General features: G+C 44.7%; 1 protein-coding gene and 1 long non-coding RNA gene across 2 annotated transcripts in view; one reads left to right on the forward strand and one right to left on the reverse strand.

Moving 5' to 3' along the window:
- The first annotated feature begins 256 nt into the window (after nt 1-256).
- Nucleotides 257-16,570, forward strand: part of rgs9a (regulator of G protein signaling 9a) — a 38,780-nt gene continuing 22,466 nt past the window's right edge. The window contains exons 1-4 of the mRNA XM_085402816.1: nt 257-437; nt 4,025-4,121; nt 13,992-14,042; nt 14,665-14,771. Of these exons, the coding sequence (XP_085258942.1) occupies nt 369-437; nt 4,025-4,121; nt 13,992-14,042; nt 14,665-14,771 (324 nt within the window). The 5' untranslated portion in view covers nt 257-368. The remainder of the gene's footprint in view (nt 438-4,024; nt 4,122-13,991; nt 14,043-14,664; nt 14,772-16,570) is intronic.
- LOC146670754 (uncharacterized) lies at nt 1,935-13,355 on the reverse strand. The gene is made up of 3 exons (XR_014911359.1): nt 13,167-13,355; nt 4,425-4,495; nt 1,935-4,039 (listed from the first exon to the last, which is right to left on the reverse strand). It is a non-coding gene; the product is annotated as an uncharacterized LOC146670754 (long non-coding RNA).

Genomic DNA, 16,570 nt, shown 5'->3' on the forward strand with positions numbered 1-16,570 from the left:
CATTGTACATGTTGTATTTTCATTCTTTGCTTTGTGAAGCACTTTGTGAAAAGCACTATATAAATACATTTTACTTACTTACAGCCATTACCACTGTACCCTGAGACACAGCATCGATCTTGACTCTTGTCAGTCTGAGCCAGGCCTTTCTCTGTAATTGCCTTGGGTGAGAGAAAAAGCTTACAGCTGACTGGAGGATTAATCCATCCTTAGCCTCCGGTCTTACAGTCTCCTCACAGACGCTACCTCTGTTCACTGCAGGCATGCATTTGCCTGTCAGCAACTAAACCTGTTCTAACTGGGACATTTCATACCAGGATTTGATTTGATTGCTTTACATCTGATTCGCTCGTCATTCATCTGCAAAAATGACTATCAGAACAGCGCGCCCAAACCGGGCACAACATTTCCAGCCCCGTTTGTATTGCCTCAAAAAGGTGGGTCAATAGCATTTCTGTTATAGCATTATTATGTATTCCTTTTGTAATATATTTTGATTATCCATCATTCTTTAATAATTAAAGGCTTTTTCACGTTAGGTTCTAGATTTCTATATAAACTGCTTTGGTGAAACAGGAAAAATACAAAGCACGCGAGCTGCAGTAACCTTGTTTTCCTACCCCCTGTTCTTAAGATTATATAAAGATTTTTCTGTTGCATGCAGTATCTAAGGGATACCCATGCATTTGCATGAGATTTAAACATGATTGGTTTGCCAGCATAAGAGGCTTGCTGAAGCTAATCTTTTAGTCCACCTAAAAGCTAATTAATGTTATTGTTTGGCAGCATGGTGTCACTGCAGTCTAAAGCATCTGAACAACCTTATTGTTATGCACTTCAGATAAAAATATTAACTTTCAAACAATTCATTGGCACAATGAAGCAAAGACACAGGAATAAGATAAACAAAGAAGTATTCCAGTATTAACCTAACTAATCAGATTCTTTATAAAGTAGGCCTGGTGTTTTACAGTATGAACGCTATTCTGACCCAGTTTACTACTATTCCAATTTTAAAAAACTCTGAAAGAGAGGGGCTGAGCTGTCAACTGATCAACACTTGGTGGTGAGTTGGATCAGGTGGCGGGGGGCGGTGCTGGACAGACCTGTCACACCTAAACGTATAGTGAGGGTGCGCTGGGAACAGTGGTCCGTGAGATCTTTAACACACACCTCCGGCAAAGCTTCAACAGCATTCTGAGGGAGACTGGGGACATTGAGTCCCAGTCCGGTCTTTAAGTCTAACGTCGTTAGCCATGTCTGGGCCCAAACTCCACTGCAGGTCCCAAAGTCAAACGATCATTGCAGCATTACTGAGAGTTGAAAAACTCTTTAAATTCTTTCATCTTTCATAAAATGATCAGTGTGGCTGCTCTACCAGGTGTACCAATTAAGTTTAACATCCAGGCATCCATGAAGACGGAATTTATGACATTTAACGGAGTTAGAAGTTAGCAGGAAGTTACAGCTCTGCTATCACTTCCAACATAAATGAAGACAGAAAACTAAACAGCAGTGACGTCTGCAGGGTTACTGAAGTTGGACTAGCTGGTAGATAATGATGTGCTACGTCATCGCTAGCGCGACAAAGCTATGTTAGCATAACATAAATAGTAAAGCTGGAGGACGAATGCTAATGAACGGAGGACTTTTTTCCACTCGATAAAAGTTAATGTGAGCGTTCCCGATAGTTAGGGACAAATGCAATCACATGGCAGGATGCTGTAAACTTCAGTCAGGAGAACAACTGAGATAATCCATCCACAGTACGAGGTTAGTCAGTAATATACTGCTGCATGGACTGTAGTTACATAGGAAGGGTTTAAAAACTGAGCTTTAAAATGATTAGCGGTAATAAAAACCGAGAGAAGCCGACAGTGAACACTGACTGTTTTTAGTGTCTTTTTTAAAAACCGGATAGAGATCGACAGACTACGTGACTTGTGTGCGTTGCATTGTGGGTACAAGTGGCAGCAAAATCAAAACACTGCATCAAGCGCTAGCATTTCCAGCACCGGTAACCATTCATTCTGCTGTTTTAATCCCTACTTGCATTTTATTTGCCCCAAAAACAGTTATGTACAAAACGAAGAAGAACACGGCAGGTCCGTACAAAGACAGACTTGACGAAAAGGCAAAAAAAAAGTACGAGGAAAAACAACAAAGTAATGAAAGGGTTTGGCCCATACGAGCATACAGAGTGGACTGAAGACATTAGCGTGCTGCCCCCACCTTCATCACGCTCATATTTATAATTATATGTTCCTAAGTGTGAGTGCATACACTCATGAAGTGTTTGGTAACTTCAGATCCCTGCAACAAGCCCAGTTCCAGTTTACCGATGGATGGGTACAGGACACTGACATGTTCTGAGTAGCCAGATATGTAGGTGGACACCAGGTTTTATTCTAAGTGAAGGGCAACCCTTCAAAAAATGGACAGAGCAGTGGAGTAGCCAAGAGAAAAGAACAATATAAAACTCGATTACTAAAATATCATTTATTTCACTTTTTTTTTAAACAGTTAAAAACACCCCAGGCCACTTAGAACACACAGTCAAAACAACACTGAAAGTCCACTGGCGTCAGCCACAGCATTAAAATCCACCAAAATTGGACAAAGAAAACCCAGCGACGTCCCCGGCCGTTGTGCCTGTCTCTTTGCATGGAAGAGAGAGGGGGCAGCGATAGTGACCGTTCTTTCCAGTGAAAGGGATTTCTTGTAGCAAGCTAGTACCTACAATCCTTTGTGGTTTTACCCTGGAAATGACGTCACATTTTCGAACTCTATAGACCATGTTCAGCATCTCCATTGCCTGAAGCTGCTGCACTGAGCTGCGGCTGCAGGAGTGTTGGTAACTGTTGTGGTGGTAACCCCCGAACCAAATGGAGGTGAAGGGAGCCAGCAGACTGAAGAAGAAAGCCTATCGGGCTTGGTTAGCTTGTAGGACTTCGGAGAAAGCTTATAGGTACCGACTGGCCAAGCAGCATGCGGCAATGGCTAAAGCAAAAACTCGGGTGTGGAAGGAGTTCAGGGAGGCCATGGAAAAAGATTTTTGGACTGCCTTGCAGAGATTCTGGCAAATCATCAGGCGACTCAAGAGGGGAAAGCGGCGCTGTACCTGCATTATGTATATTGCAGGTGGAGCACTGCTGAACATTGAACATTGTCATGCAGTGGAAGGAATACTTCGAGGACCTCCTTAATCCCACTGGAGGAAGCAGAGTCTGGGGATGAGGGGGACGACTCGTCCATCTTTGGGGGTGAGGTCTCTGAGGCTACTAAACAACTCCCTGGCAGAGGCTCCTGTGGAGGGTGAGGTGCACCCCCTGAGTTCCTGAAGGCTCTGCATGTTGTATTGCTGTCTTGTTGACACACCTCTACAAGGTTGCATGGAGGTCAGGGGCAGTACCTTCCGTCCTGGTCATGGAACACTGGACCAGCTCTTTATCCTCTCGAGGATACTTGAGTGTGCATAGGAGTTTGCCCAACCAATCTAGATGTGCTTTGTGGACTTGAAGAAGGCATTTGACCGTGTTCGGGGTGTCATGTGTGAGGTGCTTCAGAAGTATGGGGTGTTGCCGGCAATAAGTCAGACCTGTTTCCGGTTGGTGATGGGCTCTGCCTTTGTCACCGATTCTGTTCGTAAGTTTTATGGACAGAATTTCTAGATGCAGCCAAGTAGCAGAAGGTTTCCTCTTGGTGGTCAGAAAATCTCATCTCTGGTTTTTGGATGATGTGGCTCTGTTGGCTTCATCAGGTGATGGCCCCCAGGTCGCACTGGAACAGTTCGCAGCTGAGTGTGAAGTGATGGGAATGAGGATCAACACCTCCAAATCTGAGGCCATGGTTCTCAGCTGGAAAAGGGTGGAGTTCCCACTCCGTGTCAGGGTTCCTGACACGGAGTGGGCACTCCTGCCCCAAGTGGGAGAGTTTAAGTATCTCGACGACAGTGACAGCCTCCAAAGGCTGTGTCTCTTTTGTCCTCTTTATATTAATCTTTTTCATTCACCTCTGTTTTCAGCTGGAGTCGATTTTGCTAGAAATGCAGGACACAAAAAGTGGAGTTAAAGGTACAGAGCAGAAGCTCAATATCACTACCATCCCACATGTCATTGCTGGTGAGTGTGACACACACACACACACACACACACACACACACACACACACACACACACACACACACACACACACACACACACACACACACAATAGAAATAAAACTGAATGAAATTAAACTCAAACATTTCTAGCATTTTTAACTGGTACATGATGCAGGAGGTAGAGCAGGTCATCAACTAATCAGAAGGTTGGTGGATCAAACCCTGGCCTCTCAGAGTGCTTAGAGTAGAGTAGAGTAGAGCACTATATAAAAACCAGTCAAGACTATTTTGTATGACTTTTGACATATATTTTTTGAATACCTGCATTCATGCATTTATTTCTTTTACTTCTGGACTGGATCAGCATTCCCCAAAATCTTCCTGAAAGCCTTCTGTTGATCCAAAAATACCAGAGTAAAGATTGAGATTTATATATTTTGCAAGCATATGTTAATAATCACTGTATGTGTTATAATGTCCATGCAAAGTTTGGCTCTGATTTTCCCATTAGTTGAGGAGATGATGGGGTAGGTTACATACATTATACTAAGGTAACTGCATGTCATTGACCTTTCTACTCTTGCCCATAGTTTATCTTTTGTCCTGTTCATTGGGTTGTTGCTTTTTGTTGTGTTTTTTTTGTGTCCCGTTTGGATCTTTAGCCATCAGAATTGTTGTCTTAAGGCCAAGAAAGATGCCAAGCAGATTTATTTTACCAAGTGGATCATCATGGCCTTGCCATATTGGTCCATTTGATTGACCTTTATTATAATTATGTATTTATTTTATTTTCAGTTGCTACAAACGGGACAGACATGACTGGGGGATAGGACAGGGAGAAAGAATGAAAGAAAGAGAGGGAGAGAAAGAAAACCAGAGGGGAGAAGAGACGGTGAGAAGGGGGGGGAAGAAAGAAAGAACAACAAACAAAACACCTGGGTCACCTGTATGGAGAAAAAAAACAGAAGAGAAAGCAAACAACAAAAGAGCAACATAAAAACAGCACCATCACAATAAACTAGCTAGCAGTAGATATCAGTAGATGCTAAATAATAAACGATATTGTGCAGCACGCAAGATAGACAGCGCACAATGTGCTTTGAGGCAGCAGCCAAGAAAGCTGTAGTCCGCGTCTGTGAATACCCGTGTGTACACCTGTGTGCATACCTGTGTGGATCAGCACGCTTGTATTCCAAAGGTTTCTCCATGTAACGATCTGCTAGAGGGTGTGGGGAGCCATAGCCCCGTCCCCCAGGGTATGAAGCAGGTATGGAGGAGATCCAGGCCCCAGAGTACAAGGACCCGAGGAGGACCACCAAACGGGGGGGGGGGGAACTGTGCCACCCTCCTGGGAAGAGCTGAGTAGAGCCCCAAAGGAGAGGTCACCCCACAGCTACGAGCAGAGGCCAGAGGGGGTTGCAGTGGTGTGCCCGCGGGCTCTGCCGGCAGCCAGCTGTGCCAGAGAGGACCGAGCTTCAGGCCCAGAGGCCAGAGGCCTGAGGGCATCCCACCCCCGGAAGGAGCCCAGCTGGGCCACAGGCGCCCGGCCCCGCCAATCGGCCACCAGGAGTGAGCCGGTACATACATGAGCGCCCAGCCCCAGACGACAAGGACCACCAACACACCAACGTCTGAGGGCATCAGCCACCGGCAGGGAGTGTGGTGAGGGGAGATAGGCCTCCGTACTTTAGAGGGCCTGAGATGTACCCAGAGAGGTTGAGTCTAAGACCCAACCTGACATATAGACACAGACGAACAGGCACACGCGGACACAAACGTGCATTCCCACCCCATATGCACAACCAAATACTCGGCACTCACCCAACGTGTAGACAGACACAAATAGACACTGCACAGACAGTCGCACTCCCCAAACATACTCTATATCCCAGGTCCAGGTACCCCCGCCCCCAGAGGGGCAAGCCGCACCTAGACCCAGGAGATGTAACCCTTCTCTCTGGGGTGGAGGCAAGCGGACCACCTCCTTATCTGCAGTAGCAGGGAGGCCCCGCATCCCAGACCCCAGTCTGACAGCCAGCACCTCCTCCCAGCCCCCCAGCCCTGACGGCTAACAGAACCGGGGTGACTGAAGACCTCAAACCTCCCTACGCCCGCTCATATGTCGTGTTGCTGTGTGCTGTTCTAAAGTGCATTTAAAACTCAGGAGAGCATGGTACTCCGACTGTACTTCCTCAGGAGGCTGAGGTCTTTTAACATCTGCAGGAAGCTCCTGAGGATGTTTTACCAGTCGGTGGTTGCTGGAGTACTTTTCTATGCTGTGGTGTGCTGGGGGAGCAGCACAGCAAAGAAGGACTCATCCAGGCTGGAGAAACTGATCAGGAGGGCTAGCTCTGTGGTCGGCATGAAGCTGGACACTCTGGTGACAGTGGCAGAGAAAAGGACATTAAAGAAACTGATGGACATTATGAACAATGCTGGGCATCCTCTGCACACGGCCATTAACAACCAGAAGAGTCTGTTCAGTGACAGGTTGCTTCTCCCAAAGACAAGAACTAACAGACTTAAAAACTCCTTTGTCCCACACGCCATCAGACTGTTTAACTCCTCCCTGGAGGGGAGAGGGAGGGGAAACAGGAGGACAAAGGAGGGAACAACTAAGCTGTAGTGCCTCTTCACCTCACTGTGCAATACCTTTTGTGCAATACTTTTGTAAATAGTCAACGGTGCAATAGACTCAATACTTGAAATGTGCAATTCACTTGTATTTTTATTTTTATTCCTATTTATTCTATTTATCCCCTTCGTATATTTTATTTATATTGTCTCTGTATTTATATATGTGTGTGTGTATATATATATATATATATATATATATATATATATATATATATAGTTGTATAGTTATATATATAGTTGTCAGCCACCTCCTGTACATGGATGACATCAAGCTGTATGCCAAGAGTGAATGAGACATCGATTCACTGATCCACACTACCAGGCTATACAGCAATGACATTGGAATGTCGTTCGGACTGGAGAAGTGTAGTCGGATGGTAACAAAGAGAGGGAAGGTAGTCAGAACTGAGGGGATTGAACTACCAGAAGGCAACATTGCAGACATAGAGGACAGTTACAAGTACCTGGGGATCCCGCAGGCGAATGGGAACCATGAAGAGGCCGCTAGAAAAGCTGCAACCACCAAGTACCTGCAGAGGGTCAGGCAAGTCCTGAGGAGTCAGCTGAATGGTAAGAACAAGATCCGGGCCATCAACACGTACGCCCTGCCCGTGATCAGGTACCCTGCTGGGGTAATAGGCTGGCCAAAGGAGGAGATAGAAGCCACTGACATAAAGACAAGAAAGCTCCTTACCATGCATGGAGGGTTTCACCCCAAGTCCAGCACCCTGAGGCTGTACGCTAAGCGGAAGGAAGGGGGCCGGGGACTGGTGAGTGTCAGCACCACAGTCCAGGATGAGACAAGGAACATCCAAGAATACATTGGGAAGATGGCCCCAACTGACCGAGTGCTCAGTGAATACCTCAGGCAGCAGAAACCCAAGAAAGAGGAGGGAGACGAGGAACCATCATGGAAGGACAGGCCCCTGCACGGTATGTACCACCGGCAGATAGAGGAGGTGGCTGATATCCAGAAATCCTACCAGTGGCTGGACAAAGCTGGACTGAAAGACAGCACAGAAGCACTAATCATGGCAGCACAAGAACAAGCTCTGAGCACAAGATCCATAGAGGCTGGGGTCTATCACACCAGGCAAGACCCCAGGTGCAGGCTGTGTAAAGATGCCCCAGAGACAATCCAGCACATAACAGCAGGGTGCAAGATGCTAGCAGGCAAGGCATACATGGAACGCCATAACCAAGTGGCCGGCATAGTGTACAGGAACATCTGTGCCGAGTATAACCTGGAAGTCCCGAGGTCAAAATGGGAGATGCCCCCAAGGGTGGTGGAGAATGACCGAGCTAAGATCCTGTGGGACTTCCAGATACAGACGGACAAAATGGTGGTGGCTAACCAACCGGACATAGTGGTGGTAGACAAACAGAAGAAGACGGCTGTAGTGATCGATGTAGCGGTTCCGAATGACAGCAATATCAGGAAGAAGGAACACGAGAAGCTGGAGAAATACCAAGGGCTCAGAGAAGAGCTCGAGAGGATGTGGAGGGTGAAGGTAACGGTGGTCCCCGTGGTAATCGGAGCACTAGGTGCGGTGACTCCCAAGCTAGGCGAGTGGCTCCAGCAGATCCCGGGAACAACATCGGAGATCTCTGTCCAGAAGAGCGCAGTCCTGGGAACAGCTAAGATACTGCGCAGGACCCTCAAGCTCCCAGGCCTCTGGTAGAGGACCCGAGCTTGAAGGATAAACCGCCCGCAGGGGCGTGCTGGGTGTTTAGTTTTTTATATATGTATATATATATATATATATATATATATATATATATATATATATATATATATATATATATATATATATATATATATATATATATATATATATATATATATATATAATATTCTGTAACTCTGTAACTTCTGTCGGTGCTGTGCTTTTTTGGAAATCGAATTTCCCAGAGGAACCCACCCGAGGGATTAATAAAGTTCTATCTAATCTAATCTAATCTAGCTTCCTCTCAGAGAGCAGCACGGCTCTTCCCGAAAACCCTCAGTGTCTAAATGCATTTAAAATTGAGGGTAGGGCACCAGCGCCAGAGGTGGGTTGGAGTACACCGACCATCCTCTGGATGCTGTAAAACGTGCCCACCCCCAAGGCCCTATATGTATGTGTTATGTGAGAGTGTGAGTAATGTGGATGTCTAGGTTGCAGAATAAAATTGAGGCACAGGCGGCCAGAAGGGGACAGAGGGGGAGTGCCTCCCCTGCACCCTGGTGACATACCTGCACCCCAAGCCCTGTGTGGGTGGGTGGGTGTGGTGGAGCGGGAATAGGGAGGCAGCTGAGGATGGGGAGGGAAGAAAGGGAGGGGCAAGCGGCCCCTCCCTGGGGCCAGCTCCCCCGCTGACCCCAGTAGGCACCCCCACACTCTGGAACCCACCAGGGCAAGGGGGCCCAGGCCCATCCGGACCGGGGCCCGCAGCAGCAGCACCGCCCAGCCCCACAGCCCACCCGACTCCACCCCAGAGAAAACTGCACCCACCCCATCATCCAATCATCTCCCAAACTACACAAGACAATAGACACCCAGGTTGAGTTCATTCTCCACCTCTCCTATATCTCTCCCCCACCTGCAGAGTGGGCTCCTGTAGTGAGGAGACCACCTGCAAAGATATAACAACCTCCCCACCAGTTAGAGAGCCCCCTAGTTGGGCCAATGCACCAGAGGTCCCCTGCATTGGGGCTGAGCCCCCCTGCACCCACCCGCCCACTGCTCCGGCGACACAACAGCCAGGACCCAAGCCCCCAAGGCCCGGCCAGCACCCCAGACCGGGGGGCGGAGCACCCCCAGACCCCCAAGCCTCCACGCCTGTCCTGGACCCTCCCAGGGGCAGCCAGGCTACCAGGCCAGTAACCAACGTCCGCCAGCACAGACCCTCCCCCATCTCCGCTGTACGCAGCCACAAGGAAAACACCATCCAAGAGCCCCAGAGCCCCTAACCAGGTCATGGCCACATCCCCCAGGTTAGTCCCTCTAGGGAAACGTCCCTAGGGACTCCCCAGACACCCTAAGGCCGTCCCTACCCCCATATCAACCACAATAGCGAAGGCAGGACCAAACCATGACCCCCCACCCCCACTAGGTGATGAAGCCGATCAAAGGAGCCCAAAGGGATTGATCAAATGTGATGGCAGAGGTTGTATCAAGACTAATGTGATCTATTAGATGGTTTCTATATTGGTTAGAATTAAGATTATTTTTATTTTTCCAGTTAATGAGGACCATTTTCTTGGCAATGCATAGGGCCGTAAAAACAACGTGGGCTGTGTTTATTTCTGCAGTGACCTCATCCAAGTTGCCCAGCAAGCACACTAAAGGCTGGAATGTTACATTTCAGACACTTTGATAAGTCTTCACATATCTCACGCCAGAATTTCTGAACTGGTGGACAGAACCAAAGAGCGTGGATGTAATTGTCCGGTGTATTTGCTGTGCAGTGTGAGCAGTTGTTGGAAGGCGTATAGCCCATCTTGAACATCCTATGACCAGTATAGTGCACTCTGTGTAATATTTTGTATTGTATTAATTGCAAACTGGGATTTCTGATCCATTGAAAGGTTTTTAAGCATATCTGAGACCAAAGGATTGGGTCTAAGTTGATTGATAAATCTTGGGTTGTTTTTGTGTGGTCGGTCTGAGCTCGTTGTCTTCACCTTACAGTGCACCTTGAACTAACTGTTACTGTGAACTGGTGCTATGTATAAAAAACAACCAAGTGAATAAAAACATATAATTCTGTAAATGGCATTAAATAAATGTTTCAAATTGATTTAAAATACCACAAACTGATACAGAACAATAAAGTTTTAAGTAGAAAAAGAACAAATAATTCTCATAGTTTTGGTTTTTTCACTAAAGCCTACCTGTTATTTCTGAAGCTAAATGCTCCTGTTTATTGAACCTTCATACTTTGTCCTGTCCGATGTGCTAGACCACAAGGTGACAGTGCGTTTACCTCTCAGGTATTTAATCTGTACAGCCTCACTGGATTATTTAAAGCTTTGCTGCCTAAGCTGCTTGGCTAGTAGCTAAATAAAGCAGCCATGATTGGATGATATCTGTGCAGTGCTCTAAGAACCAAAGTGACTTTTTAATCTGGACTAAGGCCTGGAAGGGAAATTTGAGCAGCCATCCATTTGACCCAAGTATTCTGCCAGCACTTACAGTACATAAATGATGTGTTAGAACCAGAGGTATTCCATCAGGAGGGTGTAGGTGTTGGTAGCTGTAGCTGGCTGCTGCCCACATAGCAGCAGCAGCAGCAGCCCGCTGTGTGGGCCCGGATCCAGCCCACACACTGTGCTTACACATGGCCCACATACCGCACAGAATGACGGCCTTTTGGTGGCCCACACATGGGCCAGCACAAGGCCAGCTGCTGGCCCTGTGCTGGCCCAGAACAGTTTCAGCTCTGGCCCCAGATGTCAGCCTGATGTGAACCTTAATCAAGCCATGTAATAACAACATGTAGAGCAAAAGTAACATGACGAAACTCTGCTCAGACAGTGAATGGACTGATTCTTCTATAGCACTTTTCTACTCTCCCAGATTACTCAAAGTGCTCTATACAAAATGCCACATTCACCCAACCACACACTTTATCTAAACTGAGTGCTTCCTAACTTTATTCATAGTCTTGACTTGCAGACTGGAGGAGCCAGGGATCAAACCACTAACCTTCAGTAGGTGACCTGCTCTGCCTCCTGAGCTACAGCCACCCGGTGGTAAACATGAGTAAACCCTCACTAGGTTTTGGATAAAGTGTACACTCACAAACCTGTCAAACCTGCATTTGAAACATTGATTACCATAGCTGTATTGCCAGACCTGGCCCACATCTGGTTGACATACCCTGCCATGCCAGAAGTCATGGCAGGGTATGTCATGTCTGCTATGTGGGTATTGCAGCATAACTAAGGGAGGATTCAGGGTCACCTGGTCCAGCCCTAACTATATGCTTTAGCAAAAAGGAAAGTTTGAAGCCTGATCTTGAAAGTAGAGATAGTGTCTGTCTCCTGAATCCAAACTGGAACAATGAATAAAAGTCAGCCTGGTAAAGATAAGCAGAAGCTGCTTGTTGTGAGGCAGCAGTGCTAACCACCGTGCTTCCCGCTGTGTAATCTATTACTGTAAATGTTATTAAGAAATGATCAGACTAAAGAAGGGTTTCAGAGTTTACTGTTACATGTTCTGTTTTTATGTGATGATGTGTTGAGCAGGCTCACTGATAGTTTGAGAAATGCCTGATTCTTGTCTCATACTAGATGAAATGCACGGCTGTCATTTCCAGCACCTGCATGCATGTTAAAATGACCTACTATGATTATTGTATCTGATAGAGATGGCACGATACCACTTTTTTATGTCCGATACCGATACGATATCATAAATTTGGATATCTGCCGATACCGATATGAATCCGATATAGTGTTTTTTAATCAACAAAACTGTTTTTTAAAATATCTTGCTGCATTTTGCAAGTCTGCAAGTTCATACTCAAGTTTAAAACAACAACTACACTAAAGCTATTCTGTTATACCTGTATACAAAAAAAATATTTCATAGTTCAGCAATACTGATCAATCTAATAAACTTAGACCTACACCATCCTCCCTATTCTGGTATTTTAAAGAGTACTTAGCGTAAATATTAAGCAACCTAACTAATAGGGTTCCAACTCCCAGCAACAACAAAAATAAATAAATAAAAAATAGGGAACCACCCCTCACGCTCCACCTCATGATGCTTAATCAACGTAATCAACCTTAATTTGATGCAGTGTGAAAAAAAAGGCACAGAAATCAATTATTTTTCAAGAAATATTAAATAGATTCAACATCTTTCTTCAACAAAATTGCAGACTGCACAGATGGTACCTTCCCAAAGGAAAAAGTACTATAGCTTACTAGGGTATATATATTAGACTTAATAGTCACTATATACAGTAATTGACTTCTATTCATTTTACATCAAATTAAAACTTTGTGTGTCAGATAATTATTTATTAAAAGCTCGACATTTTAAATGAGAATAAGAAAGAAAAGTATGTCTTTGTGCCCCTTTTCCCTGTTCATGCCCTATCGGCCCCCCTGGCTAAACTTTGCTAGATCCGCCCCTGCACAGTTACCAGCGTCAGCTACGTAGAAAAAGATCCTCGAGTAGAAAGTAATAATAAATAAATTCTAACAACAGCTGATCAAGCTTAAACGTGCTGCTGTTGTTCAGCCGCTGGTTTCCTCTTTCTGGTGCAAAGTGGGCCAAAAACAAACCAGAGAGACGGACTCGCGACAGAAAAGCCGATCAGCTGATCATTAAGCAGTTTCACGATTGAAGTAGCAGCCGGAGAGCGAGAGGCAGTCGCTCGTTAAGCTTAACGCTGGAATGCTTTACAAACATTCAGAGATGGACTTACACACTTGCTTTACTTCTCTCGGAGTAACTTTGTCGGAGATGAAATGCCGGGTTGCTAGCGAAGCTCCACATGCTATCCAGACCACCGACAGGTCCCGCATGCCACAGCTGCTCTATCACGTGATGCATACTGCTCCGACGTGCTAACGTTCTGAGGCGAGTTACGGCGTGTTGCAAGTTTTGTGAGGTGCTTTCGTGATATTTAATGGATCGGATTACATTTTTTATTTTTCTCCGATATCTGATCCAGTAATTTAGGTCAGTATCGGACCGATACCGATACGTAATATCGGATCGGTCCATCTCTAGTATCTGAGCCTATATAAGGCTGTGTGCCAGGTTCTCAAATAAAATAAAACTGTATCTGGTGGTTGGTATGACTCGGGGTGATGATTCATTTAAACTAACATACTAATCATGCCGTAACCATGTCTGTGTAAGACATTATTAAAGGAATGTAACCTAATGTTTATAGTCCACATTTAACACTTTGGAACAGCTGAGCTATTTGGTTCTTTCTTTGTGAATTTCTATTCTTAAGTTGTTTCTATCTTCTGGTTTTTGCTGATAAAGCAAGAATCATGTCAGCATCTGCTTCTTTCTGAACAGGATTTCCAAATGAACCTCCAGTGTACTCGTGTTTCTGGCTTTCATTAAAATTATTTGGGATGAAATTATTTTCTTTTTGCTCTTTTTGATTTTGAACCCATTCTTTCAAAGGATTTAATTTTGGTTTCCACTGACCAACAAATGACACAACATAAACACAAAGACGTGTGATTTAAATGTTCTTGATTCTGATCAGTATATCTGTGTCTCCACACAGGTAATGACACAATTGCTTGGATTAGCAACAAAATGAAGACCACTACAGAAGGTACGATCAAAGCTCTTTTTCCAAATGTACTGCAGCCCTGCACTTCGACACATTAAATCATTGCACACACCATTTACCAGAGTTACTATAGTTTTATTTCTTTTTGCCTTTTTGCTTTTACTTCAGTGTAGTTTCACTTAGTTTCCATTGTGAGTTTGCTCATTTCAAGTTAGTTTTTATTTTCTGAAATGTTTTCTTTCAGCCAGTTTTAGTGTTTATCAATTATTAATGTATGGATTTGGAAAAATCAGTACAAGTTTGTTTGTTTGTTTAAAAAAAACAAACAAAACTAAAGAACTTTTTGAAAGCAGCGGACAAACAAAGTGGAGTTGGCATTTCCTTCCTGTGTTTGCGTGGGTTCCCTCTGGGTGCTGGGCTTCCTCCCACAGTTCAGACATGCAGTTAGTGGGGTTAGGTTAATTGGTAACTCACCCATAGGTGTGAATGTGAGTGTGAACGGTGTCTGTGTCTGTGTGTTAGCCCCGCGATAGACTGTCACCCTGCCTCTCGCCCTATAATAGCTGGGATATTACCTCTGTATTATGAGTTTATATTTAACAGAACACCAGCCAAATGTTGTTTGAACTGGTTTTATTTTCTTTCTTTCCTGCCTTTGTTCCAGAGGCTCAGGCCTTTGGCACCATGTTGGTAGCTTATGGTTACATCTACCCGCTGCAGAACCATAAGAAGCTGGTCATGTGCAACGACAGCAGCCTGTACCGTTTCCAGGTAAATGTTTGCTTCACCTTTGCTACATGTGATAAGAGTCCGAGTCACACTGTCCCATCGTAGGTAAAGCATGTGAAGGAGTTTATATGGAATTTGTCAGAAGTTACACGTGAGAAAAAAACATAATCTGAGCAAATCATTTCATTCTGTGGGTGCAGGTATTTATTAGCAATGACATTCGTTGTGCATAAATTCAACAACCTGTGAGCGTAGAACTCAGACGCAGTCCTGCTGACGCGTCTGTGCGCACACAGGTTGGAAAGGGGGATCAGTCAATCAACAAATGAATTAAATAAATACATCATTAAATAATGAATTAAATGTTTTATAAATTAATTAAATAAACACAAAAATAATTAATTAAAAGCCCATTTGTTTAATTTTTGGTTTAATGACTTAATTAAGTATTTAATTAATCATTTAATGATGTATTAATTGAATCCATGCTGGCACTCCTGGCCCTGCAGCTGTGTTCATAAATGTATTTTATCTGTCAGCCGATCGAGTCAAAATCATTGCTTTGGTCTGGTTGCTGTTCTTGTAATGGTACCAACACAGCCTACACACAATCGTTTGGACATGTGTGGACCCAAACGATGCCTAACCTTTTGAAACACCCTGTTTGTCTGTCACCCATACACTGTCAACATGTTTTAGCCAAGAATGTCCTGGCTTAATCTTCAAATATATGTGGATGGAGCGCAGAGTGAAGGCAAAGGACCAACAAGTGCTCAGCATCTCTGAACTCCTTCCAGACTGTTGGAAACCATTTCAGGAGACGACCTCATGAAGCTCATGGAGACGCCGAGAGAGCAAAGCAAAGAATCTGAAATATCAAACTTGTTTGGAGTTATTTCCCACGTTTTTGTTCACTACATATTTCCACGTGTTCATTCATAGTTTTGATGGCTTCAGTGAGAATCTACAATATAATAAATAAATAAATAAATAGTCGTGAAAATAAAGAAAAAACAAACCTTTGATTGGTAGTGTATGTAAAATAGTTTGCAGTCAACATGAATAATGCTGGGTCCATGGCTGCAGTATATTACTGATGCTCATCAAGCCAACACAAAGACTTCGAGGCTGCTATTTTAACCATTTTCTGGAGAATTGATCGGTCAACAGGCAATGATTTCATGCCTGTTAATCTCTAATCTGGATCCTGTAACCTGCTCCAGAGTAGGTTAGGTTTGCAGCGTAAGTTACCATGGCAATGTACTTTGGCAAGAAGGGTTCAGGGTTCTCACGGTGGTGATACAGAACCCAGGGTTAACCTCGACGTTTCCTGGATAAGTAAACTCGTGCTTCATAGTACAGGCCTCAGACTAACTGGACAGGAAACTTTGAAAGATGTGCTAGCACTCACGCACGCTCTGCATGATTATAACCATACACACAAACAACATAACAGGTGGAACCACTTCCTTGACTGATATCAGCTACTGCATGAAAACGTGATTCATGGTGCCGCACGTCCTTCAGCAAAGGGAAACTGAAAATACCCATATAGATCCTCCAATCAGAGTACAGATTTGTATGATGAGCAAGATGTTGAATCATCTGGAATCCCTTGATGTCTTCATGCCTTCAGATTTTGCCTTGTTTAGACCTGAGGGGGGACTTGGATGAGGGGTTGTCCTCTGGCTCCTCCAAGGAAACTGTTTTTCAGCCTGATACCAGGCAGAAAACGTTCCCTCTGAGCCTGGAGGAAAAGGATAGAAACACACACACTACTAGTCAAGAGTTTTAGAACACCCCAATTTTCCAGTTTGTTATTGAAAGTTATGCAGTTTAAT

This window comes from Rhamphochromis longiceps, linkage group LG4, assembly GCF_057381845.1.
Source record: "Rhamphochromis longiceps isolate RC_006_pf linkage group LG4, R_longiceps_female_GT1.1, whole genome shotgun sequence".
Lineage (NCBI taxonomy): Eukaryota > Metazoa > Chordata > Actinopteri > Cichliformes > Cichlidae > Rhamphochromis > Rhamphochromis longiceps.